The sequence below is a fragment of the Nyctereutes procyonoides genome, unplaced genomic scaffold (genome assembly GCF_905146905.1).
Source record: "Nyctereutes procyonoides isolate TBG_1078 unplaced genomic scaffold, NYPRO_anot_genome, whole genome shotgun sequence".
Taxonomy (NCBI): domain Eukaryota; kingdom Metazoa; phylum Chordata; class Mammalia; order Carnivora; family Canidae; genus Nyctereutes; species Nyctereutes procyonoides.
In genome coordinates this window covers 9,517,375-9,543,619 of record NW_026575052.1, presented here as the reverse complement: position 1 = coordinate 9,543,619, position 26,245 = coordinate 9,517,375, and the positions used below count along the sequence as shown (strand labels likewise).

Below are 26,245 nucleotides of genomic sequence, written 5' to 3'. Positions count from 1 at the left end.
GTTTCTTTAAGAAATATAAGACAAGAAAAAGAAAGAAAAGAAAAGAAAAGAAAAGAAAAGGAAAAAGAAAAGAAAAAATAAAAGGAAAAGAAAAAGAAAAGAAAGAAATATAAGACCATTTTTGCTCCAATAAGAAAAATAACAGCTTGGGGTTGGGCGGCCTGCTGTGCTCTGGCTCAGGGGACAGGGAGCTGCCATTAGCAAGAGCCTGGGACAGCAGATGCCCTTATATGGAGATGTCCCTCTCTGCATCCTGTGTCTTCCTAATTCTTCCCTCATTCTTCCTTCCCTCTTTCCCTCTCTACTCAGACGTATCCTAGAGTGGAATCGATTCTAAGATGAGCTTTAGACCTGTTGAGTGGATATACCATCAGCCCCATGAGGAGAGGGGTTTTATCTGTAACCTGCTCGCCCAGCACTGAGACACTCGTCTCCCACACTTCTCATCTTGAACACACCCCAAACGTCCTTCCCCAAAGATCTGTTATTCTTGTCTGATCTTTTGCGTCTACTCTTCTCTGTCTCTAGAATCCTGTCTCTCTTGGGAACTCCTGCTTATCTTTCGAGACTGGTTAAGGCATCAACTTCTTTAACAGCCTCCCCTGCCCCCAAGCAGCTGGCCATCCTACTCTGGGCTTCCCCCTGTACTTAGTATTCTTCCGCTCTAAGTACATCTCACGCTATCTCGCTATCTCGCAATCCTGTCTGAATACTTGGCCACTCTACCAGACTAACATGACCTGGGGACAGGAAACAAATCTTCCTATCTGAATCCTCAGGGCTCAGAAGTAGCCGTCTGAGGGAGTCAGTGCCTAGTAGCTCAAGAGAGGTGATTCCGTGTAGCTATTTCCAGCTCTGCATTCGATTACATGACGTTAGTAGCTTGAATTGGCTGTTGTAGGAGCATTTACACCATGGAAATTGGTGAATACTACAAACCAGGCACCCCGAAGGCCAAGGCCCCATTCACCAGCACAAAATGCAGTTAAAAGCATTCAGTAAATTGACATCCAATACATTTTGAATGAATGAATGCATTATCCCCTGGATTTCTCCCCAAATTAAAGTTAGTTGCTTTTTGCTTATATGACCCTGGATTGGCTTGTTTTTCTGTATACACCTGCCAGTGGTTAGGACCTAGTCCTTGAACTTAATATAGTCGGACTTAAACATTTGGGTGCACCAGAATAACATGAGGGCAGACTAGTAAAATTCCTGGGGCTGCCCTTAGGATTTTGGATTCAGAGGACTCTGCATTTCATCAGGAGGCCCAAGTGGTTATAATGCAGTGGTCAGCATGCTACAATCACTTGATCTTTGCGCCAACTCTGTTTTCCATGGTTGAAGGAGTGGGGATAGATAGCAACAATGGAAATGTTTAGCCAGCACCAAGTCCTCATTTTAACATTAGCTCTGGCCATCCTCCCTCCCCCAAACCAACCTTACCTAGAGGTCTCTCCAGTTTGTGTTCCCTTCTCTCCTGTCTTCTGGCAGAGGCTTAAGGGGAGTCAAATGCCCAGGGAGATGGATAAAGGTAGGACCTGGATAATGCAAATGCTGAGTGTTTGCGGTGAGCTGATGGGAGACAGGACGTTCTGTTCTACAGGAGCTTAAAGAAAAAGATGTTCTGTGATGCAGGTGAGCAGTTAGCTGTGTGAACCCAGGAGCTTCCGGTCCTGCTTGGGTCAAGGTGGCTGCAGCAAGTCATGGAGTGTTGAGGTCAAGTTTCCCAGCAGTCAGAATAGACTGGGCAGTGATCACAGTTTGGACAGGCACTGGGCCAAGTCCAGACTGGACGGATAAGGGGAACATCACAGATCAGGGGGTCACGGCCCAGACAGCTCATGCAGGAAGGTTCAAGCAGGTACCCAAGGTCTTGGCAGGCAGGGTAAGCACCGGATCTGGGGAAATGTACACAAGATATTGACTCTGGGGCAGAAGCTATTTGCCTTTTGCTCTCCCACACGTGCCCTCCTGCTCTTGGCCCTGTCAGCCTACAGGCTTGCCCTTTCACCCAAAGCAGAATGGAGACTCTGGGTATAGCCCTTTCCCAGCTGGGGCAAGGCCAGAAGTCCAGGCCTCCCTCCAGCTCCTTATACTCAATCCAGCATGTTCCCCTCTCCTCCGTTCAGGCTCTCTAGAAGCCGGGTGGGGCACAGGGTCCCTGGGACTCTCTAGCCCTGAAGGGGCAGACTCATTTCTCTCCAGGAAATGGCCAGTGATGAGCTGAGGGAACTGAGGAATGCCATGACCCAGGAAGCTATCCGTGAGCATCAGATGGCCAAGACAGGCGGCACCACCACTGACCTTTTCCAGTGCAGCAAATGCAAGAAGAAGAACTGTACCTATAACCAGGTGCGGGAGAGGGGGCAACGGGGGCGTCGGAGGTGGAGGACCAGGGGCAGCCTAGCAGGGAGCCCGGGGGAGAAAGGGCTAAAACTCCGGACTGCAGAGAGAAGGGCAGGTCTTAGTCCACCACCATGATGCACCTGTGGCTTCTAGAAAATGTTCTCCTGCATGTAAGATCACCCAGGCTTGTGTCTATGAGACATGGCCAGCATTCTCTAGCCTGACCTGTAGCAAGAATAGGACCAGTCACGGACTTCTGTAGAGTCACAGATGCTCAGAAAGAGACTTAGCCATAGAAAACTAGCTCCCTCATTTTATGCACAGGGAAACTGAGACCCAGACAGGGGTCAAGGTATGCAGCTTTGTCCAAGATGGCCAAGACCATCATAAATGGCAGAGGTAGTAACAAACCCAGATCGAGACTTTTCTGCCTGCCTGCAGTACAGCCAACGTGGCAGCCAAGCTGAAGGCATTTAGCCCCAGGTGTTCAGGCTGAGGACTACTGTCCCAGCACAGGGAGTCGCAGAAGGCTGTGGAGGCCCCTTCTCTGAAAGACTCAAACCCCAAGAACCACCTTCTGTTTCTGGGTTGTACATATTACGTTCTTGGGACACCACTATGCTTGGATTTTAATTCATACCTGGTCATTCTAGAACTCTATTCATTCTTCCATCTGCTGGGCAAGCAAGATTTATCGAGAGCACCTTGCCCGCGGGAATCTGTGGCTGCAGCGGAAATACAGCCAGCCTTGCCATTCTGGAGGAGCGTCTCAAAGAATTCCCATTCAGGGATTCAGAGATGTTGGTGCAGCCTCCTGCTTTCTTCCAAGCACATTTCCATGTGCAGCGATGAGCTTTCTGTGCATCATCTCCCCCCAGAAGTAAACCGCCCATTAGCCAAGGTTTCTCTGCACAGAGAAACCCCAGGGTTATCCTCCCTCGGGTGTTACCGTTCTCCAGTAAGGCGACTGCGCTAAGCTGTGGCCTCCTGGCCCGGTGCTGGGCTTGCTCAGGGCCCGGGGGATGGACTCCCAGCGCACATCCCATTCAGAGCTGAGTGTCTGCAAAGTAACATATCGTGGTCATCCAGGGTTGGCTGTAGAAAATCAGGACTGTCATTGTTAAATCTGCAAATCCAAGGGATTTGCTGTGGGAATCCCGACTCCTGCATCTGTCTGGTTCGGTTGAGGGCGTGAGGAACTAGGAAACGTGACATGAAACAGTCCCAGTGGTCCAGTGATCTTCAGACTGCTTTTCCTCTCTGGGCCTCAAGTCTTGGGGCTCAAGTCTTGTGCCCCTAACATAAGGAATGAGGGAAGGGCACCTGGGTGGTTCAGTCAATTAAACGTCCCTACTCTTGATCTCAGGGTCGTGAGTTTGAGCTCTGCATTGGGCTCCATGCTGGGCGTGGAGCCTGGAGCCTACTTAAATAAATAAGCAAGTAACTAAAAAAAAAAAAAAAGCAAGTAACTAAATAAAGGAAAGAACTAGATGATCTTTAAGGCTGCTTCCAGCTCCTGAAGTTCTGATCAGTGAGGCATAGATGATAGGGTGTGTTGAGAGATGAGTCAGAAAATAATTCCTGTAGGAGATGAGCCTTGAGGCAAGAGAAGAGAGATGGGTTTGGAAGGATAAAGAACAAAAGTGAAAGTGCAGAGGGCTTGTTGAGCCAGTGAGGTACTGGAGGTGAGCTAATGGCCCTGTCCGGGGAGGGGAGTATTACGCTATGGAGTTCTCAGTGATGAAGGAACGGCTGGAGTAGGGCGAGAATAACGGTGCCAAGCTCTGGGATTTGGACCTACTGCTACAGACAGTGGGAGCTATGGCAGGTCCTAGAGCATGGGGTGAATTCCTGAGTGGTCCAGCTCTCTCTCTCTCTCTCTCTCCTCTCTCTCTCTCAGGTGCAGACACGCAGTGCTGATGAGCCCATGACTACCTTTGTCTTATGCAATGAATGTGGCAATCGCTGGAAGGTCTGTATGTCTCTAACTTTCTCCCTCCCCTGTCATCCACAGCTGCTGCCCCACATAAGGAGTACTATACCCACAGCCAAGAAGGGGGGCTCACCAGCCTGTGCAGAGTGGGTCTGCAGAGCTGGAGATAGTGGCGGGTGGTTGTTGGGGAGGCGGGGAGAGAGTGCATGTGCGTGTTTTTGTTTTGGAAGGCACCCAGCGGGGGTGGGAGCAGCAGCCCACATTTTATCACAGGATGGGCAAGTCTGTCATCTGAGCACAGATGCAGTCAGCCTCCTGAGATCCACAGAGGGGAGGAAAAACAACAGCACTCTGCATTTGGACCGCACCTCTTTGCAGAGTGCTTTCACAGATGGGATTTCCTTTGAACCCTGCCACAGCTGGGGATGAGAGGAAGGCTGAGCCCTGTCAGGGGACATTGCCACCAAATGCTCCTAGGTCATCCTCCCTTCGTAAGACAGCTCCGGAAAAGGCCTACATTACCCAAGACTATAATCTGGGCTGTCCCAGCCCCTGCAAAGGCAGAGGTTTTGTTTTCAGGCGTGGGAGCCAAACAAAGACTCCTCGCAGAGTGCTCCTTCCTGCCCCGTCTTCTGAAAAAAAAACTCAATGCGATTATGTGATCAATGTCAGTTTCCTGTCGCACATGCACTGCGTGATGTCTGGGCCACCTGAGCACCAGGCTGCAGGTGCTCCAGAAGCTCTGAGGCACTTAGCCAGGAGCCCCCGACCGACTGGGAGTCGTTGGGAACACTGGTTTTAGGTCCCACTCTACCCTACTCGTTGTGTGGCTCTGAGCGTGTCACTCACCTCCCTGAGCAGAAGGGCGATGATCATGCCTTCCTCCCATGGCCGATGTGTAGGTTGTTACATACGCACACACTTTGCCAACAACTATGAGAAGCGTTCCTTACAATATTACTCTCACCTTCAGGCGAGGAAATTGAGCTACTGAAAAATATTTAGTGAGCATAAAGCCACACAGTTTGGAGCGCTGAAAGACAATACTCCAAATTCCCGATGGGTTGAGTTTTCTGCAACCTTACTAAGGGCCTTGATGGCCCTGAGGCTTCATTAGAACTGCTGTGTTTGTTAAGGTAAAAGTCAGGTGATTGAGTATTTTTCCTTTATTTGCCTATTGAGCACTTAGGGATGGGGCCACGTTAGTGGCCCAGTGGTTTAGAGCATCAGCTTTGGCATCGGGTTCAGATTCTAGCTGTATCACTTACAAAGTGACTTTGCTAAGTGACCTGAACTCTCCAGACCTGAATTTTCTCACCTAGAAAATGGGGGTATTAATATCTAGTCTACAGGGCTGTTTTGAGGAATTAGGGAAAGTAATATAAATAAAGCATTAACAGGGCACCTGTTAGCTCATATGTTATCTTTGTTAGATCAAATAAAAAAGGTCTTCCTGCCTCCAAGTAGACATAGCCTTGCACCAGGCCACAGAGCTAGGCAAAGACGGCAGGAGCTAGGTTTCACCCCCAACTTGTCCTGTGGGCATGCTCTCTTGTGCAGTGCACAACCTGTATGACCATACCAAAAAAAAAAAAAATCCCTGAGCACATATGTGCTGGCACGTAGGAACCACCATCCTTATTGTTCTGAGTTTGTTACCCACTAGTATTATGGGAGTTTGGGCAAGTCACTTAACCTGTCTGAACTGCTTCTTTACCTGTGAAAATGGGAGTGCTATATGGTGATCACGAGGATGTAATATTACTCAGCCAAGAGGAAGTGCTCGATAAATGGTAGCTCTTGTGATTATTACTGTTAGGAAAAGGACATTGTGCATGCTCTGAACCCAGCTCCCCCTCCATCATTCCTAGTAGTTGGAGAGGCAGGGTCCACTAGAGATGGCAGATACATGACTTCTGATAACATTTCAGGAAGTATCCATTGCCGTATGGGAGGCCTAAAGTTTAACCAACTGATTAGTAATAATCACATGACATTTTTGACCATGAATTAAAAGCCCACTACATGCATCACATTTCCTATGATTTATTACCTGTTAGCTTCTTACATTGGCCGGCATTATGATCCCATTTCACAGATGAGTGATTTGCTCAAGGCCACACAGCTAGTAAGGGCAGAGCTGGGATTTGGACTCTGGTTTCCGTGGCTCCAGACACTACCTTCTTTTTCGCGTCCCCTCCCCCTCCCCCTGGCTTCCTTGGGCGACACAGGGAGAGCTCTAAAATTGTATTGCCTTTTTGGTTTTGTAGTTCTGCTGATAGAACCGCCAGCCAGGATTTCAATGAACAAGGTGAGGAAGAACAAAGAGAACGCACTAAGCCATTGTAGCTGGAGAAAAAAATAAAAATTAAGATGAAGAAAAATGCTGAACTCTGACTGGGGTCTTAGGGATCAGAAGGAGAATTCTTTTGCAAATTAATAATCAGTTATTAATATTCATTCGCTAATGGGGGAGCCTAACGGGGGTTCAAAGCTAAGAGTCTGTGTCGATAGACCTCTTGCAGAAACTCAGAGACTTCAGAGCCTCATGGCTGAGGTGTCATGTCTGGGGCTGTGGGCTGGCAGTCCCTTGCTTGGAGTCAGTCCCTTCCCTCACATCCCAACCTCTCAACTTTTTCTGAATTGAAAAATACCAGTCGGAAACAAATCTTACCCCATCCTACCCCAGAGTCACACGTGTGGAGCAACTGGCACAGAGCTTGGCATAGGCAGATGGGACTCCCATGCCATATGGAAAGATCTCTTCCCAGACTCTCTGCTACTCCCCTGGTCAGAGCTGACTTCGGGGGCCTTGGAGGACTCCAGACCTGGTCCCTCAGGCAGGGAGCAGATCATCTTTGGCTCCAGCTTTCTGACTGAAGGGTACAGCGATGCCCAAGCCTGCAGCCTCTGGGAGATCCTGAGGCTCAGAACCTGCCCAGGCCCTGGTGATGCACCCTTCATAGCTCTATCTGTGGCCTGAGCTTCAGAGAAAGTCTACAGGGCATAAGGGACCTTATGCTCTTCCTGCAATGACACTGGCTTGCTTTTTAAGCTGATAAGCTTTAGGAAAATCTGGAACCTTCTGGAAAATGGTTGGGAGTGGGTCAGTGGGCATGTCCTGGGTCTCAGTCTCTGACTGTCCCTTGCCTTCTGACAGCCCCAGGCTGAACCTTCTGGACTCTGTGTTTCCTAAATGGCCTAAGTGCAGGAGTCCATGAGCTCCTGGGAGCTTGGGGAAGTCACTTAACCTCTGTGGGCCACTTTCTTACCTGTAAATACAGGAGTGGCATGAGTGCCTACTTCACAGGGTGATGGTGCAGAGGCCCCTGGTTCTCGTACTCCTGGGTTTACTCTTAGGGCAGCTGTTGGGAGTGATTTCCGCCCAAGTTCCTTATATGCCCCAGCATCATCCACTCTGGAATTGAACATTGCCCTCCTCCTTCTACCCATCAAGTGCCTCCTCCTCCAGGTGAAACCTGTAAGGAAACTGTGCCTAGAAATTTGCCACCATCTTCAGCTTTACAATAATCGGGTTTGGGGTGGGTCGTTCAGAAGGACGAAAAGAATCTCACAAAAGACGAAACACACAGAACTTGTAAATGGCAGAACCAGGACCAAAACCCTGGCCTTCTGCTTCCTGTCATTGTGCTCAATGCTCTGAAAGCTCTGGAGCCGTACACAGTGCTTAGCCCCTACCTTCCAGGAATTCCTGGGCTGGCAGGGAAAGAAACCCTAAGCAGTCTTCCACAGGGAACAGGATGTGATAAACACCATGCCTGAGGTCCGAATATTACTCACAGGAGTGTGGAGCCCTCCTGCTAACACAGCCAGGTGCTTCCTAAACTTCAGTAGGGGCCGGAATCCCCTGGGGATCGTGTTAAAATGCAGATTCTGCATCAGTGGGTCTCGGCCCCGGGGGTGGGGAATGCTAAGATTTTTCTTTTCTTTCTTCTTTCCTTTTTTTTTTTAACTTTTATTTATTTATTTATTTATTTATTTATTTATTTATTTATTTATTTATTTATTTATTTTTGAGAGAGAGAGAGAGAAAATCTGCACACCGGCAGGGAGCCGTGGGGTGGGCAGAGGGAGAGGAAGAGAGAGAGAATCTCAAGCAGACTCCATGCCCAACCCAGAACTTGTGAGTTGGGGCTCGATCTAATGACTCTGAGATCATGACCTAAGTGGAAATCAAGAGCCAGATGCTTAACTGACTGAGCCACCCAGGCGCAAACCCCCTCCCCATTTTTTTAAATTTAAATTTTATTTTTTATTTTAAAAAGATTTTTATTTATTTATTCATGAGAACCACAGAGAGGCAGAGACACAGGCAGAGGGAGGACCAGGCTCCATGCAGGTAGCCTGACGTGGGACTCGATCCCAGGTCTCCAGGATCACTCCCAGGGCTAAAGGCAGATGCTCAACCCCTGAGCCACCCAGGTGCCCCTTAACTTTTACTTATTTATTTTTATTTTTTAAAATTTTTTGATATTTTTTTATTTTTTACAAGCTCCCAGGTGATGGTGATGCTGCTGGTCCACAGACCACACTTTGAGTAGTAAGGGCTTAGATACCCAGATTTTTCTTTTGCATGATCGAATCCTCCATCCAAATGTCTAGAAACCCAAAGCAACAATCACCAATTATAACTGTGTTGATAAATGTTACTTGGGGCTGTTTAAGGTGGCGCCGTTGGGGGTGACTTTGAGTAGTCACAGTCTCAATACCCATTGTGCTCCTGGTATCATGGGGAGTTACAGCACAGGAAAAAATACAAACACTGAATCTCCACCCTCAATAACCTTACTGTTTACAAAGGAGATGAGTCAGTTTAAGCAGCACAAGAGCCGCACATCTATACAGTACAATACACATCTACGTTCACAAAAGGACACAGAAAAGCATGAATAGGCCTCAGACTGTGTTCATCAGTATCCTCCTAACTGGTCTTCCTGTGTCCCTGCTGGACCCGCTCCAGTTCATGCTCGCCCCTGTGCTGGCCGGGATAGGCTTTTCAAAATTGCAAGTCTGATCGTGTTTCAGTCCCCTACGCCACCACCCTGCCTTTCAGGCCTTCTTCCATTCTCCCCCACTGCATCTGGCAGGGTCCACAGGCCCTGCAGGGCTGGCTCCTCAGCCCTGCCCCCATCCTGGGTCCTCCAGCCACATGGCCATGTGGTGCTCTTTCTTGTCACACAGTCCTTGCACACAGCCTGTTGGCTGGGATTCATGATTTAACCCCCTCTCCTCCTTCATGTCGAAGACACAGAGGGGGCAAGCTGCAAGGCAGTTAGCATGAACTTCTGCCACCAGGAAGGCTTCCCAGGGGAGGAGAGATTGCTACCTTCCAGGAGGAAAAAGACAAGGTCAGGGAAGGTAAAACAGAGAGGCCATGCTTTGGATGGACGAGAGGCCTTCTCACCTGCAACATCATGGCCAAGGGACTTTGAAAATAAAGTATGTTCAATTCTGATGACCAACTTAGAAGATACTTTCTAAAGGTTACAGGAACCTGTAAGACCATATTGCATGAGAAGTCTTTCCTAATAGGCTCATCCAGACTCCCAAATCTCTGTCTTTACCGCTGAGATTCCTTGGGTTTAAGTCTTCCATCACCAAATGTCTATCTGGATTTCTCCTCTTTTTTTTAAAATTTTATTTATTTATTCATGAGAGACAGACACACACAGAGAGAGAGAGAAAGAGAGAGAGAGAGAGGCAGAGACACATGCAGAGGGAGAAGCAGGCTCCCCGCAGGGAGCCTGACGTAACCAGACGTGGGACTGGGCCGAAGGCAGGCGCTAATCCCATCCAGGGATCCCTGGATTTCTCCTCTTAACACACTGGCCCTCTCAATCTCACCCATTCAAGCCTCACCTCAGGTGTGTGTCTTAGTTTTTTTAATTGAAGTATAGTCAACGTACATTCTTAGTTTCAGCTGTACAGCATAGTGATTTAACAATTCTATTATGCATTACCCAGTGCTCACCACAGGCAGTATAGTCACCATTTGTCACTGTACAACATTATTACGATATTATTGACTATATTCCCTATGCTGTGCTTTTTGTCTCCATGACTTATTTATTTTAAACGATTTTGTTTATTTATTCATGAGACACACACAGAGAGAGGCAGAGACATAGGCAGAGGGAGAAGCAGGCTCCCCAAGGGGAGCTGGATGCGGGACTCAATCCCAGGACTCCAGGACCATGCCCTGAGCCAAAGGCAGACACTCAACCACTGAGCCACCCAGGGGTCCCAACTTATTTATTTTATAATTGAAGTTTGTACCTCTTAATCCTCTTTACCGAGTTCACCCCTCTGCATGCCTCCTTCCCCAGATGCACATCTTCTGTGAAGTCTTCTCTAATCCCCTGGCCACAAGAGATATTCTCAGAACTCCCACAGTGCTGTAACACTTTCCTAATTACACTGCATTCTACCATGATGATGATAAGGATTTCTTTGTATCACAGTATCAATAATACCTATTAATTATTGAGCATTTATTAGCCAGGTCTTGGGCACATGATGTAACTTCTCTATCTCTGGTTTTCATCTGTAGGATAGTGGTAATAATCACACCTGGCTCAAAGGGGTGTGAGGATTCATTACAATCATACCTGATACAAAGTACTTGATTAGTAAATGTTATCGATTGCCATTACTGTGGGTATAGGCACTTGCTTTATATTGTCCCCACTAACTCTCACACCCTACTAACTTGGTTACTATTCTTATACTCTTTTGTGTTGTTTTTCAAAGATTTTATTTTTTTAAGATTTTATTCATTTATTAGAGACAGAGAGAGAGAGAAACAGACAGAGGGAGAAGCAGGCTCCATGCAGGGAACCCAACACAGGACTCGATCCCGGGACTCCAGGATCACACCCCGGGCCAAAGGCAGGCACCAAACTGCTGAGCCACCCAGGGATTCCCCTCAAAGATTTTATTTTTAAGTTAATCTCTACACCCAACATCTCGAACTCACAACCCTGAGATCGAGTCACAAGTTCTATTGACTGAGTCAACCAGGTGCCCCCATTTTTTTTAAAAAAAAAGATATTATTATCTACTTTTAGAGAGAGAAAGAGAGAGAGACATAGGGGGAGGGGCAGAAGAAGAAGGAGAGAGAAAATCTGAAGCCGACTCCACGCTGATCCTGGAGCCCCACGCAGGGGTGATCCCATGACCCTGAGATCATGACTTGAGCTGAAATCAGGAGTCAGACACATAATTGAGCACCCAGGCACCCCCGGGTGCCCCTTTTGAAAATAGTGATAACATAAAACTTATGATTTTAACCTTTTTTTAATGGAATGCTTCACGGATATGCATGTCATCCTTGCCCAGGGGGCATGTTAATCTCTATATTGTTCCAATTTCAGTATTTGGGCTGAGAAAGTGAACACCGATCTTAACAATTTTAAATATATACACAGTTCAGTAGTGTTAAGTACATTCACATCATTGTGTAGCCAATCTCCAAAACATTTTCATCTTGCACAACTGAACCTCTATACCTATTAAGCAATTCTGCATTCCCTCCTCCCCAAGCCCTAGGCAGACACTATTCTGCTTTCTGTCTCTCTGAATTGTATTATTATACTCTTTTTTAAAAGATTTTTTTTATTTATTTGAGAGAGAGAGTGTGTGGGTGCACACGAGTGAGCACAAGCAGGGGGAGGGACAGAGGGGGAGGGAGAAGCATGCTGAGATCATGACCTGAGCCAAACTCAAGACACTTAACCAACTGAGCCACCCAGGTGCCCCGCATTATCATACTCTTTTCACAAACTGAGGATACCAAAGTTCAGAGAGTAATTTGCTTCTAGGAGACAGAATCTGGCCTTGAACCCAGGCCCCTGTTCATGCTCTAAACCACTTTGAAATATGGCTTCATCTCACAGAACGTCTGGGATGTGTTTTACTTTCCTCACTGTAACAATGATGGTGCCCTGTGCCGGTGTTTTGCCACCATTCTCACTTTTAGTCCTCACAGCAGCCCCGAGGTCCTTGTGACGGGTCGTGTCCTATCTCCCCAGCAGTGCGTGGTACAGAAGTGAGACACAGTAAGCATGTTTGGTGAATACGGGCCTATCTGAATGCCTTTAGGTAGGCTAACTCATAATAAGTTTGTTGTATGGTTTTAATGCAATTGTTTACATTTTTGGAAAATGTTGATCCTCTTGGGAGAAAACCAGCTGAAATTCATGAGCTCCTAAAGAACTTCCCAGTCCTCTCCACTCCCCCTCCTCCTGCAGAGTCAATCTGCTCTTCTCACCCCTGCCAGCCCCCAGGCCGCTCCCCATCTGTACTTCATCACCAGCTCTGCTGGTCCACGGCCAAAGGCTGAGAAAGGCAGGCAAGGAGATGTAAGAGACTGTCCCTGCTCGGCCTCCTCTCCCTGCCATCCACCCCCACACTCTTCCTTCTAGCCATGCACAATCCTGGCCATCTTGGAACAAGCTCTGTCCTTTCACGCCTCCCTGACTTCGCACATGCTGTTCTGGAAGCCTGGAATGCTTTCCCTCCCCTCATTCTCCACCTCCAAGACTCCTACGGTCTTTGCAAGCCAGCTCAGATGTCACCTCCTCTGTGAAGCCTCCTCCCCTACCCTCTGCTATGGTCCGCCCCCTGCTCTGCACAGACTTGCTCATCATATACTACTGCACTTGGACTGCAACGAGTTGGTGTGTCCCCCATGTCCCCAGCGCCTTGTGCCGGGATGACGCTTCATCTCTGCACTGAGCAGGGATCAAGAGAAGCCCGGGGCACTTTTTTTTTTTTTTTGATGTTCCTAGTATATTTGGAAATGAAGAGATGGCAAGACAAGTTCACAAATAAATATTGAGGCATGTTTTTCCATATTTAATAAATTAACGCTTCTAATAAAAAAAATCACACCGTAATTGTGCTGCTTACAAGAGGATTATAGGACTTGTTAAAATATAATAATTTATAGTGCTCCACAGGCAGAGCAGCCTGTTAGTAAGAAACAAGCTTAAGGACACAGAAGGAGGGTCTTTGATCAAATTGGTCAGTGGAGCTGACATAATGTATAACCGCATTTGGAGATAATGTCCAAAGCCTAACTTGGAGACCCTGGCCCAGTGGTTCTTCTGGCCCCTTTCCATGAATGAGAGGCTCTGCGGCCACCTCTGTACACAGTAGATGCTCGGGGTCTGCTGAATGATGGGAACACATGCAGCTTTCCAAGTTAATTATTGAAAATTCACAGACAATAAGTATTCCTGAGAAACAATGAAGTCCTGAACAATGGGGCAGGAAGCCACCTCCTTCTCCAGTGACCCCCCAACCCTCAGAGTCCCACTGAAGGCTGCACCAGGAAGCCCCTCACCCACTGTCTTTCCTCTCCTTCTTCCCCAAGGGTACCAAATGCAGTTGGGCTTTCCCTTTGCTCTCAGCCTCTCTTCTCTTCCACCCTCTTGAGGGTTCCAGGTGAAGAGAGAGAAAAGCACTTACAGAAAGAGGCCAGTAGCCAAGCTGGGCTCTGAGAGAGAGAGAGAGAGAGAGAGAGAGAGAGAGAGAGAGAGAGAGTGGTCCTGCCCCCAGGCAGGCCTGAGGAATAAAAGAAACAGCGAGAGGACAAAGAAGGAATTAAAGCACTGGAGCAAGGGGGGAGAGAGGCCTAAGGAAGTTTACAAAGCAATCTGTCAGCGAAGGGATGAAAAGGGAGCCCTGCTGGGCTGAGAGGCTCAGGCGCTCAACTCACCTTAGGCCCAATTAGAAACATGCAATTACTCCGCCAAAGTCTGAACTGACCCCCACCCCCCCCCTTCCTTGTCCCAGAAGTTTCTCTGAGCGTGAGGCCTTGACTTGCTGGATTCTGGCAGCCTCAAATACCTCTGCTCTACTGGGCTCAATCTACCAACTTGCTTGAATTCACCAAACTGGCCCAACTTCCAATTCCCTCTGGATTTCCAGCAGAAACACTATGTGAGGTGAAGGTCACCAGCAGATTCTCACACTCTTGGGCCACTCCAACTTCCTTGATTTTTCTGAGCCAGTGAAAATATCCACAGGCCTTTCTGGAAGTCTCCCCTGCCACCAAAAGCAAGATTCATAATAATAACAGCTATCATCTGAGTGTTCATTTTGCGTGGAGTGCTTTATGTCACCTCACTTAGTGCTCACCACTGCTTGAGGTATGGTTGCCTTTTTTTTTTAATTTTTATTTATTTATGATAGAGAGAGAGAGAGAGGGGCGCAGAGACACAGGCAGAGGGAGAAAGCAGCAGGCTCCATGCACCGGGAGCCCGACGTGGGATTCGATCCCGGGTCTCCAGGATCGCGCCCTGGGCCAAAGGCAGGCGCTAAACCGCTGCGCCACCCAGGGATCCCATGGTTGCCTTGTTTTACAGAAAGGGAAATGGGCCTGGAGAGAGTGAATGACTATCTAAAGGACAGGCAGCCAGGATTCCAACTCAGGTCTGTCTGACTCAGTACCCCATGCTCTTCCTACTATGGACATTGTCTCTCAAGGACTTGAGGATCCCCTAAAATCCCTTTTCTTTCTTCCTTTTTTTTTGGGGGGGGTACCCAAATAAATTTCAGATGGGGTAGGATGGTTCGATTCTGAGCTACCTAAAGAATTCCTAGCCTCACAGCTGGGGGATGAGAAGAGGAGTGGGGGTGAGAGAGTCGGCCTCATGGCTGGGTAGGGTCCTAGTTCTTTTTAGACACTTGAGTAATTTAACCATAAATAACTGGGTACTGGGAACAGGACACTCACTAATAAAAGCATAGCCTAGAGTCATGTTGGGGGTGGGTGGGGGGGATTCAAGTCACTCAGTGGGTGGATGTATCTGCAAAACAAAAGAAAAGCCCCTTTCCCAGCCCAGGCAGAGAAGTCTCCTGTAAAGTTAGAGACAACAGGCTTCTGGGCACGTAGCCAAGGTTCTGGGGATATTTATAACTTGAAGAGGGTGGGAGTCCCTAATAAGCTGCTATATTCTTTTTCCATCACTTCCCTCTCCAAGGCTACAGCGAGCTCAGAGCGCTTCCCCACGCAGAATGCCTGCTTTCCCCAGTGCTCGGCTCCCATTGTCTAATTTTCTCATCCTGGCTGGGGAGAGGGAAGGCTGCGAGTCCTTCCGTTCGGAAGAGCTCCAGCTGAATGCAGCTTAGCTGCTGCTGGTGTGTCTTGGCCAGCTGCTGTGGCCTCCGAGATCTGCCGGGGAGTCTGTGGTTTCCCTGAGCTGTCTGCGAGTCTTCGGGATCCGCCTACGATCTTTGAGCTTCGCCTGCAAGTCCGCGGGGTTGAGATCGACCTGCGGGGCTGAGATATCCGGGATCTGCCACTGAGCTCCAGAATCTTTCCAAACACCCCGGGGTCTCAGGGAACTCTGCCTGCGGATGTGGAATCTGTTTGAGGCCTCTCGGATCCTGGAGCCGGCGATCTAGTGGGCCCTTCGCGGGTCAGGAGGTAAGTCTGTTCTTCTCCCAACTCGGTTTTTCGGCTTCTCGGCTTCCCACCTTCAGCCGGTCAGGGGCCGCTCGGAGGCCCAAGAGCCTGTCGGTGCAGGACAGCGCCAGAAATCCTTTTGGGAGGCAAGCCTCAGGGATGATAAGGACAACTCTTCTCGCTCCTCCCCAGGCGCCCTAGCCCCCACCCTCACTTCTGATTTTCCTCAGGGTGTTCGCTTCCCCTCCGCCGGGCGCAACTCACCCGGTCCCTCAAGGGGCGCCCTCTTTAGGAGGACAAGGTTGGATGCCCCTATAGGGTTAATAGCGACGGGCCGGGCCGCCGCCTGGCCGGCCGCGGACTGCGCTTAGCCAGCGCACGGGCGGCGCGGGGCCTCCCGGGAGTTGTAGTCCGAGTGGCCGGTGAGAGTGCCGCAGGCGCTGCTGGGAGACGTAGTGCGTGGGCGGAGCTCAAAGTTCCAGCGCGGCCGCCGAGTCTCCCCTGGGGAGTGGGCGGCTGCCACTCTCCTCTCAGGGCCCGGCTGTCAAATGAGGGCTCATCCCAGAAGAACCCAACACGGGCCAAGCGCTTGAATTAGGCCCGACGTCGAAGCTGAGGCCCGACTCGAGATAAGCTTCTAAGGTCGCGGGGAGATGCAGGGCAACCCCTCTGGCTTAGTCGGGCTGCGGTCTCCAAGAGAAGAAAGCGGGAGATACTCCGCCCCGGCTAGGAGGACGCGCTTCTTTCTTCACCCTTTTGTTCTTTTCCCTCCTCGGTTTTTGGCCTCTGACCGGCCTTTGTACGCCGGAATGGAACTCCAAGTCCCGGCAGGCCACGGGGGCCCGCGCAGGCGTGATGGAGGTGCTCAGCCACGCTACAAGAGGCGGGCCTAGTTTGCGGCATCTAATTGGCAGAGCGTTGGGCGAGCTTTGCTCGCTGATTGGTCGAGGTAGCTGCCGGAAAGGGCCCAGCCTTGAGGTGGGAGAGCGGAGGCGTTCTGTGGGCTGGGCTGAGAGCCTCCTCCCCGACCCAGCGTCGGCTTGACCCCGGCCCGGGAGGGCCCCAGCCAGGGGGCTGTCTTAGTAGATTCTGGCGGTGCCTCCACCCTCCGGTGGCGGAGACACAGAGGGCGGGTCGCGCTCCGGGGTCAGGGAGGAGAGTGACCCGGCCCGGGTCCAGGGCCCTCCCCACCCGCCTGGCGGCCAGAACTCCAGACCTGGGGAGTGGGCAGGGCCTGTTTTCTGTGCCTCACGCCCTGCTTTTCGCCTCCTCTAGCGCTGTCTGCTAGCTGCTTTTCCTGCTCTCTCTTCTGGGAGGCGAACCCTTGAGTCCGAGATGGCAGCCACCCTGCTCATGGCTGGGTCCCAGGTAAGCCGGGGGTGGCTTCTCGGACCCTGCCTCTGCTTACCCGCCTTGTCCCGGCGATTCTTTGCTCCGCAGATCCCTGTTGGAAATGCCCTGGGATTAGTAATTCGCTCGCTTTGGTGTTGCGCGTCTAGGAGCCTCAGTACCAGGCCAGCATAGCCACCAATTAGCATTTATTGAACACCTGCTGTATGCCTTTAACTACCGGAGAGGCGAAAAAGATGGATGGAACAGACCCTCCCCGTCTGCTTACGGGTCTGTAGGGAGACAGACACGTCCGATTGACCGTGATTCAACGTGATAACGGCTTTATTTGTCGTAGGAACAGAGTGCCGTGGTGCGGTAACCAAGAAGCGGGAATGATTAATTCTAGAGTCCGAGGGAGGCGTGGAGCGGAGCAGGTGGATAGGGGGCACTGAGGAACGGTTGGTACAGGAACAGGGCCTTTAAAAGAATCGTAAGATTTCACTAGTCTGAGAAAGAGATTCCGGGAAAAAGATAACATTGTGAGTAAAGGTATGGAGCGATGGAGTAAAGGTGTGGAGTGACGTAGGCGCTGCATGTGTTCCGAGAAGAGTACCGCTAGAAGACGAAGTTGTGCAGTGGGCAGGGACATCGATCTGGTCGTGGGGCCAGAGCAGTCAGCTGGTACATGGCTCCCTTTTCTACCACGTCTCTTCTTTGCCTGTTTATTTCTTCTCTCGACTCTTCAGATCAGAATTCATTCCTTTCTCCTTCTCAACAATTCTAGCCATGTCTCTAATTGCAAGAAGAAAAACTGGTGCTAACCCCCAGATACCAAGTAATGAGGAAGCATTGTGTGATTTCAGGCACCTGTGACGTTTGAAGATATGGCCATGTACCTCACTCGGGAAGAATGGAGACCTTTGGACCCTACACAAAGGGACCTTTACAGGGATGTTATGCAGGAGAATTACGGAAATGTTGTCTCACTAGGTAAGTAAGGATTCTTCTCTCTCTTTTTTCACCCCCACGTTTTCAAGACTCTCACAAAGTGGCTTGACTCTTTCATTGCAAGCTAGTTGTTTGATATTTAAAGCATTTAATTGGCAATTGGCTTGGCAGTTGGCTTGGGTTGAGTCCTCCGGCAAATCTCTGAGTGCAGGTACACCAAGGTCATACTGTCTAAAAAGAAAGACTGTTTCTGCCCATTTTAGAAACTTTCAGATTTCATGTGCCCTGAGTCATCCACCATGCTCCAGCCTGTTTGTACAGATCACTGACCAAACAGGTCTGACATAATGGTGCGTGCCAGGATGTCAAGGCCCCTGTAAATGGTGATTTTACTAGAAGATGAGGAGGGTTCTCACCCAGGTTAATGGAAGAGCAAAAGCCACATTTTTGTATTTATTTTGGCTTCAGAGCCCTGGCTGTGCCTGAGGTCCTTTATTTATCTGGAGCAGGTACTTGTCTAGAGATGTTTCAGAGTCAGTCATAGGTTTTGAGTGCATCAAATATTATTCCAGGAGAATCATGAACTAAATCAGATCACAGGTTCTATGAGGAAGGGAAGCTATTTTTTTTTTTTGATGGTCTGCATACCTGTCTTCTCTTAGCTATCCTTTGTGCTGAGTGTAACTAGAATAAACAGTATATCCTTGAGCTGAACAGTCTTTTGACTCACTTCATCTCCTGGTAGGACTTGACAGAAGTTAGCAGTCATGTATGGTTTACTAGGTCATCTGCCACTCATTAGAACTAATTCTTTTTTTGTTGTTGTTTTGAAATATTTCTCCAGCCTTTTCCAGAACAAAAGGCAACAACTATAAGGGGTTTCCTTTTAAACTTGGGCTCTTCCTGATGTTCCAAGATTTTTGGATCTTTCCTTTAGAAAAGCAACTAGAAATGAAGTTATTTAGCTAGAAGTATTGCAGTCTCTGATCCAAATATTCTACTCGATCTAACAAAAGCAAGAAGTGAGAATCTTTTTTTTTTTAAAAAGATTTTATTTATTCGTGGAGACACACACACAGAGAGAGAGAGAGAGAGAGAGGGGCACAGGCACAGGCAGAGGAAGAAGTAGGCCTCATGCAGGGAACCCGATGTGGGACCGGATCCCGGGTCTTCAGGATCACACCCTGGGCCAAAGGTGGCGCTAAACCACTAAGCCACTGGGGCTACACAAGAAGTGAGAATCTTAAAGAATTGTGAGTTGAACTGGCTACGGTCCAGCTCAGGGGGCACTTGTTCAAAGGATGGCAGCATGGAAGAAACCTACACATAGAAAATCAAGTTCCTTTCCCAACTAAGTTTGGAACTGAATTATTATTTTTTTTTAATTTACTTATGATAGTCACAGAGAGAGAGAGAGAGGCAGAGACACAGGCAGAGGGAGAAGCAGGCTCCATGCACCGGGAGCCCAATGTGGGATTCGATCCTGGGTCTCCAGGATCGCGCCCCGGGCCAAAGACAGGCGCCAAACCGCTGCGCCACCCAGGGATCCCTGGAACTGAATTAAATAATTTTTACAAGGTTTCCTTACCTCAAGACCCTTTAGAACCTTTTTTTTTTTTTTAAGATTTTATTTATTTATTTGAGAGAGAGAGCGAACAAGTGATGTGAGGGGCAGAGAGAGAAGCAGAGGGAGCCTGATGCGGGGCTCAATCCCAGAACCCTGAGATCATGACCTGAGCAGAAGGCTGTTGCTTGACTGAGCCACCTAGGAGCCCCAAGACTCTTCAGAAACTTTAATGTGTTAAATGGCATGTGAATTTCTAAGAAGAGGTTGTTGGATGCAACATTTACTGAACGAATTTATCTGTAGGCCCTTTTCTCCCAGGATACCTAGTAACCTCTTTGTTGAAGAGTATGCTAAGAAACACAACTTGGAAAATACAGTGTCCAGTTAAAGTTTCTTGTAGACAATAGTTGTGTATTTTCATTTTCTGAAGACTATATTTTGTTAATGTCAGAATGTTCTCTCAGAATGTTCTGAGCCAGGCATTGTTTTTGCATTTTCCAACCTTCCCTTCTCTATTCACATTAAAAGGCCGCTGGAAAGTAGCAAGTAATGTTTGGCAGTCACCTTTCCTATCAACTAAGACTTGATATAGCTAGACAAAAAATTGTTTTTTCCATGCTAACCGAATAGATTCTTAGTAACTATTAGATAATGGTAATAATGAAGGCTTGAAAAGTTAAGAACATACGCAATCACACATAAAATATCTAGGCCCTTGGCTTTTAGAGATTCTAATATAGAGACTCTTATATTTTCTGTTTCTGGCTCTTTTCTTTCAAAACACCAGGAATATATGCAATTTTTGTAAAGAACCATTAACTGAGTGGTACAAAGCATAAACTGTTATCAGACAGACCTGGATTTGAATCTCGGCTCCACCATTTACTACTCTATGAGCTTGTCCAACTCACTTCTCTGGGTCTTGGATTTACCATTCACAGAGTGGAAATCATCATCATGATGCCCGACTCAGGGTGGTTGGAGGTGATTCTGGTGAAGAATTTAGCACAATGCCTGTACATAGTAGATAAATTTTTTGTGTGTGTATTTGCGAGTATTATTATTCTTTACCCTTTATTACAGATTTTGAGATCAGGAGTGAGAATGAGGTAAATCCAAAGCAGGAGATTAGTGAAGATGTAGAATTTGGGACTGCTTCTGAAAGACCTGTTGGGAATACTGAGGAAAATGCTGAAAATGAAGAGGGCTTTGAAAGCGGGGATAGACCAGAAAGACAGTGGGGAGATTTGACAGCAGAAGAATGGGTAAGCTATCCTCTTCAACAAGTTACTGATCTGCTTGTTCACAAGGAAGTCCACACAGGCATCCGATATCATATATGCTCTCATTGTGGAAAGGCCTTTAGTCAGATCTCAGACCTTAATCGACATCAGAAAACCCACACTGGAGACAGACCCTATAAGTGTTATGAATGTGGAAAGGGCTTTAGTCGAAGCTCACACCTTATTCAGCATCAAAGAACACACACTGGGGAGAGGCCCTATGACTGTAATGAGTGTGGGAAAAGTTTTGGAAGAAGCTCTCACCTCATTCAGCACCAGACAATCCACACTGGAGAAAAGCCCCACAAATGTAACGAGTGTGGGAAGAGTTTCTGCCGGCTCTCTCACCTAATCCAGCACCAAAGGACACATAGTGGGGAAAAGCCTTATGAGTGTGAAGAATGTGGGAAAAGCTTCAGTCGGAGCTCTCACCTAGCTCAGCACCAGAGGACCCACACAGGTGAAAAGCCTTATGAGTGTAATGAATGTGGGCGAGGCTTCAGCGAGAGATCTGATCTCATCAAACACTATCGAGTCCACACGGGGGAGAGGCCCTACAAGTGTGATGAGTGTGGGAAGAATTTCAGTCAGAACTCTGACCTAGTGCGCCATCGCAGAGCCCACACAGGAGAAAAGCCCTACCACTGTAATGAATGTGGGGAGAATTTCAGCCGCATCTCGCACTTGGTTCAGCACCAGAGAACCCACACTGGGGAAAAGCCATACGAATGTAATGCTTGTGGGAAAAGCTTCAGTAGGAGCTCTCATCTCATCACACACCAGAAGATTCACACCGGAGAGAAGCCCTACGAGTGCAACGAGTGTTGGCGAAGCTTTGGTGAAAGGTCAGATTTAATTAAACACCAGAGAACCCACACGGGAGAGAAGCCCTATGAGTGTGTACAGTGTGGAAAGGGTTTCACTCAGAGCTCCAACCTCATCACACATCAGAGAGTTCATACAGGAGAGAAGCCTTATGAATGTACCGAATGTGAGAAGAGTTTCAGTCGGAGCTCAGCCCTTATTAAACATAAGAGAGTTCACACTGACTAAGTCCTATAATTACAAGAGAGGATTCATTTGAAGGTACAATTTAATTTGATATCAAACAGCTCTTTGAAGACTGAACTGCTTTTACCATACTGAATTTCCTTGTGGGCCACAGTTTAAAATATCAAAGAAGATAAGCCATTTGTAATTCTGACCCACAATTCTGGGAATGTTCTCCCCTCCTCCAAAGTAATGATTTTTATTCACTCAATATTAATGAAGTACTTCATCAAATTCAGCCCCACAAGTAACTGGGAATCTGAAGGCCAGGGGATAAATGCTGGTAAATATTCAGGCCTGGATATGGAGTAAATCTTTAAAAGTTATTTCTCTCATCCTTGGCCCAAAGAACAATGCTAGGGGAAATTTTGGACTGTAATAGGGTGGTCACAGCTGCTTCGGAAAAAGACAACCAGAGACTGCCTGAATTGCCACACCTATTCACTCTCCATAGTACTTGGGCACACACATCTTCCCCTTCAAAAGGCTTTTCCCTTGATTTGCTCATACATTTGTATCTTTCCATCTTCCTGAGGGCAAGATTCTGCATGATGAAGGCAATGATCAAAACTTTTCCGCATTGTTTCTAATTTAACTGTATTAAAGCTTGCATCTTTGCAAAAGCTAACTGAAGATACAGATTAAAGGAAAAATGAGACACAGGTTTGGGGACCAAGGACTCATCAGTGGCGGTGACTTTAGTAAGAGATGCCCACTGTTGTTATTGCCATTAATCAAAATGTATTCATTTTCTTTGGGGATCACTGTAGGAAACATTGTAGGGAAAATGTCTTCAAGGAAAGGTAGGACCATACTAATGGTGTAGTGTCAGGAGCAAGTGGAATTGACCACTTCAGGGAAGGAAACAAAGTTCCTCCCCAAGGAACACCACCAGTCCTTTCTGTGTTCTTCCCCCTTCTATCCTTTAAGATCAGTTCTCCTTATACTGCTAACTCTAGGATTTGATAAGGGCCACATCCCAGTGTTTATCTTGGCTTGCATAAGGGCATGTGTAATGTACAGTAAAACGTGTATTCCTGTAATTTTTTCAGTAGCAGAAACAATTCACACAGAATTAGCATGTTCTTGGGTGATGTTGATCATGTGACAAAACTACAGACAATTCCAATGTGAGAAATGTCCTTTTGTTTCCATTTTTTCTAAAGAAAAAATTTAAACACTAGTGCTCTAGTGTATGCTCTCCTGTAAGATCTGTCTTTGTACAGAACTAAGCACTTGTTTATGTGTTATCAGTCAATTGTGGGAGATAATGACTGGGTAGATTGATTGTTCTGTTCTCAGACTGAATTATCTTCTCTTTGGCCTAGTCACAAGGAATTAATAAACCTAGATTGGAATGTATTTCCATCCTCTCAGTTTACAGATACATGTGGTTAAAATGAGAGTTGACCCAATTTAAGCCTGTTAGAGTCAGTTCTTATCCCAGCCCACATAGGAATTAAGCACTACCCCAGATGTTGATGCTTACCCAGGCATTTGGGGGTGGCAGTGTGAAGGGACTAGAGTAAGGAATATATATATTTTTGAGAGTGCCCCAAGTTATTATTTTTACTGTGCTTTATTGTGAATGTTGTAACATTTTAAAAATACTTCTGCCATAGCTCTTTGGGACTTGGTGTGTTAAGGAGCCAGTGGTCTCGGGGTATACGAAAATGAGTCATTAGGACCTTCAACTGTGTGGGACTGCATTGTTTGCAGTGACACAACCTTGAAAGTAACAAAATGAAACACCACTCCATCAAGGAGGTTTCTTTATGTTGCCACTCCCACTTAAAAACAAACTCAACTCGGGCAGAGAGTATGTTTTGTGTTCTATACAAAATCTAGCCGACTGCGGGTATTCATATTTTAATTGTTGAATGACTTACATGTTCTTGATGACTAAACTCAAATATGTCTTCTCCTGTATCAGTGTTGCTAATGGTTTTGATGAATATCAAAAGTTCTCCTGTTGTTTCTGTGAGCCACAATGGGCATCAGCTTTGGAGCGGCCACAGAAGACAGCATCCTCATGACCCAAGTATCTATCACTCCCTTTTCCTTCTCTACTCTCCTGCCCCCTGCAACCTGTTCCTGCTGCTGCTGCTGCTTTTGGCTTCTTAGAGGTGAGTGGCTCAAGAAGAGGCTTTTAAGTGCCCCAGCCATCTCTCCATACATGTAAACTTCAGCTGGGAAGTTAAAAAGGCAAGGGCCACACCAGCTGTTTCCTCTCTTTTTCCCAATTGCTGCCCATTTGCTATGTTGAAATTTGTGTAGAACTTATGCATCAGACTCTCTTTGCTAATGCTTTTTGCATGTCTTCTGCTCCCAAGTCTCTGGCTGCTTCTGCGCATACCCTGAACGCTTTGTGCCTGTTTTTCTATGGTTGTGGAGAGTGAGTGAACAAGTAAGTATGTAGAGCAGTTTTCGTATGGTATTGGTCGCAGTTATGCTAGTGTCTATCTACATCTGTATTCTAACAATATTCTATAATTAAAAGTATAATTTTTGAAAATCAAAAAACTGAGAATTATTTTAGTAATCCAGCACTGATTCATAAAATGGCTTTTCATCAGATTCATTAAAATGGGGCACAATTGTCTTTACATTAATGCATTTATACAGATGTTCTTGGGAAAATTTGGGAATACGTTGTTTTCACACATTGGTGAGCCCTCTGGATATTGCCGTACTTTAGAAAGATGCAAAAATCTGGCTAGTTTCCTATGAAGATTGGGCTAGTGGCAAAAAGCATGGAAATCTTTGGTATGAGCACCTCATTAGCTTTGGAGAAGGAAAAAAACAAACAACTAAAAGCAGAAATGAGAGAAGCCCGTGTTCCTTTAAGGAGATATTTTTGGGTATCTGTTGAAAATGCTAAAACAATTTCTACTGAACTAGTATTGAGATCTCAGAACAGATACATTTTAGAAACAGTCAAAGGCTTTCTATTCATGACACAGTTACACAGTTTGCCTAAGGCAGTGATTATGTATTACTAGGGTGTGGCCACAATTTTCAAATTACTTACAAGTAATTTTATGAAACCTTTCTTTAAAGGGAGGGCCATTCGAGGCAGAGGTAGGGAGTAGAAGTGCTTTAACTTGGGGGGAAAATACAAATATGGAAGAAAAATTGTAACCCTATAGCCAAGACTTGGAAAAGAGATTTTATCAAAACATTTTTTAATTATATTTTTCCTTTCTACACATTCAATAACTTTTATTTCTGGGAGGAAAAGTTAAAGGAAAATGTGGGCGCACCTGGAGCCACCGCGCTAAGGGTATTTGATATGTTAATACTTCACCATTATTATAATGGAGCAGAGTTCCTTTTGTGTGAGCTGTTCTCTAAGAGGCTAGATTAGGGCTTTGCTTCCAGGCCACTAGGACACTGATGAATACACTGAAGTGATAATTTGTTAAATGGTTCCCTACTGTTTCAAAAGTTTGGTGTTTGAAAAGGAGTTCCCATGCCCTGGGAGAAATGGACTTTTGAAGCAAGCATTGGTTAGATACCCATCTCTATGGTAGTTTGGGCTATCGCCATCTATGGGAGACTTCAAGGTAAAAAGGTCGTTAGTGAAAAACAACCGAGGAGTGAAACTAATAGATGAAAATTACCTTGTAACCTAAAATCGTTTCATGGTTAATTCCATTTTTATATCTTTTCCTAAATGCTTCTGGTTCAAAGTTGTATCATTTTCAGTTTTTCCAAAGGTGGTTTTGTTTTTCCCTCTGAGAGAGATCCCTGCTAATGAACTCAAAATCTCACGTTGAGTTTCACAGCAGCCTCTGCACCTAGCTGCCTTGTAGACACCTCCATTTGGAAATTACCCAGGCAACATAAAATCAAACCCCAAACTGACCTTACCACTTTCTTCAACCACCACCCCCAGCTGTTTCTCCTGTATGTATGTACGTATGTATGTACGTACATATGTATTTATTTAATCCATTTTAGAAAGAGAAGACCTACACGGGAGAGGAAGAGAGAGAGGGAGGAACTCTTCAAGCAGATTCCCCACTGAGCAGAAAGCCCAATGCAGGGCTTGACCTCAGGATCCATGAAGTCACAACTTGAGCTGATACCAGGAGTAGGACGCTTAACCCACTGAACCACCCAGGTGCTCCTCCTGTATCTCTTAACTCAGCCATTGCCTGGTTGTCCAAGCTAGAAACTTGCATATCATACTCCACAGCTCCTGGTTCCTCTTGGCACCTTCCCCAAACCAATAAATATTAGTGGCATAGTCATTCAGTCATTCAGTTTTGTCCAACCTTGCTCTCTCTACTTGCTGTCTCACCAGTTACCATGCATCCTTGGACAAGTAAGTTATTTTTCCTGTT

The 26,245-nt window shown here is 47.0% G+C and overlaps 2 protein-coding genes and 1 non-coding gene across 10 annotated transcripts in view; 2 read left to right on the top strand and 1 right to left on the bottom strand.

The window, feature by feature from the left end:
- TCEA3 (transcription elongation factor A3) overlaps window positions 1-6,687 on the top strand; it is a 40,978-nt gene extending 34,291 nt beyond the window's left edge. For all 3 annotated transcript variants that reach the window (XM_055331254.1, XM_055331255.1, XM_055331253.1), the window contains 3 exons: window positions 2,209-2,355; window positions 4,250-4,321; window positions 6,553-6,687. In XM_055331254.1, the coding sequence (XP_055187229.1) occupies window positions 2,209-2,355; window positions 4,250-4,321; window positions 6,553-6,561 (228 nt within the window). In that variant the 3' untranslated portion in view covers window positions 6,562-6,687. The remainder of the gene's footprint in view (window positions 1-2,208; window positions 2,356-4,249; window positions 4,322-6,552) is intronic.
- A 4,909-nt stretch (window positions 6,688-11,596) lies between these two features.
- Window positions 11,597-11,700, bottom strand: LOC129514382 (U6 spliceosomal RNA). The gene has a single exon (XR_008665436.1). It is a non-coding gene; the product is annotated as a U6 spliceosomal RNA (small nuclear RNA).
- A 2,122-nt stretch (window positions 11,701-13,822) lies between these two features.
- Window positions 13,823-23,823, top strand: ZNF436 (zinc finger protein 436). 6 transcript variants are annotated; one of them, XM_055332097.1, is made up of 5 exons: window positions 13,823-14,457; window positions 15,292-15,737; window positions 16,992-17,084; window positions 17,912-18,038; window positions 20,647-23,823. In XM_055332097.1, exons 3-5 carry the CDS (start codon window positions 17,052-17,054, stop codon window positions 21,897-21,899), a joined length of 1,413 nt encoding a protein of 470 aa, XP_055188072.1. In that variant the 5' UTR covers window positions 13,823-14,457; window positions 15,292-15,737; window positions 16,992-17,051; the 3' UTR covers window positions 21,900-23,823. The 6 variants fall into 6 exon arrangements, with proteins under 6 accessions (XP_055188072.1, XP_055188071.1, XP_055188074.1 ...); XM_055332096.1 differs by lacking the exon at window positions 13,823-14,457 and having other exon boundaries at window positions 15,133-15,737; XM_055332098.1 differs by lacking the exons at window positions 13,823-14,457; window positions 15,292-15,737 and adding an exon at window positions 15,749-16,358.
- Window positions 23,824-26,245: the final 2,422 nt, after the last annotated feature.

Excerpts from the sequence above, each read along its gene's own strand:
- ZNF436 (XM_055332097.1), top strand. The coding sequence starts at position 17,052 with ATGGCAGCCACCCTGCTCATGGCTGGGTCCCAG. Across the intron at positions 17,085-17,911 it reads TGCTCATGGCTGGGTCCCAG|GCACCTGTGACGTTTGAAGA; the intron begins GTAAGCCGGGGG and ends GTGTGATTTCAG. Across the intron at positions 18,039-20,646 it reads CGGAAATGTTGTCTCACTAG|ATTTTGAGATCAGGAGTGAG; the intron begins GTAAGTAAGGAT and ends CCTTTATTACAG.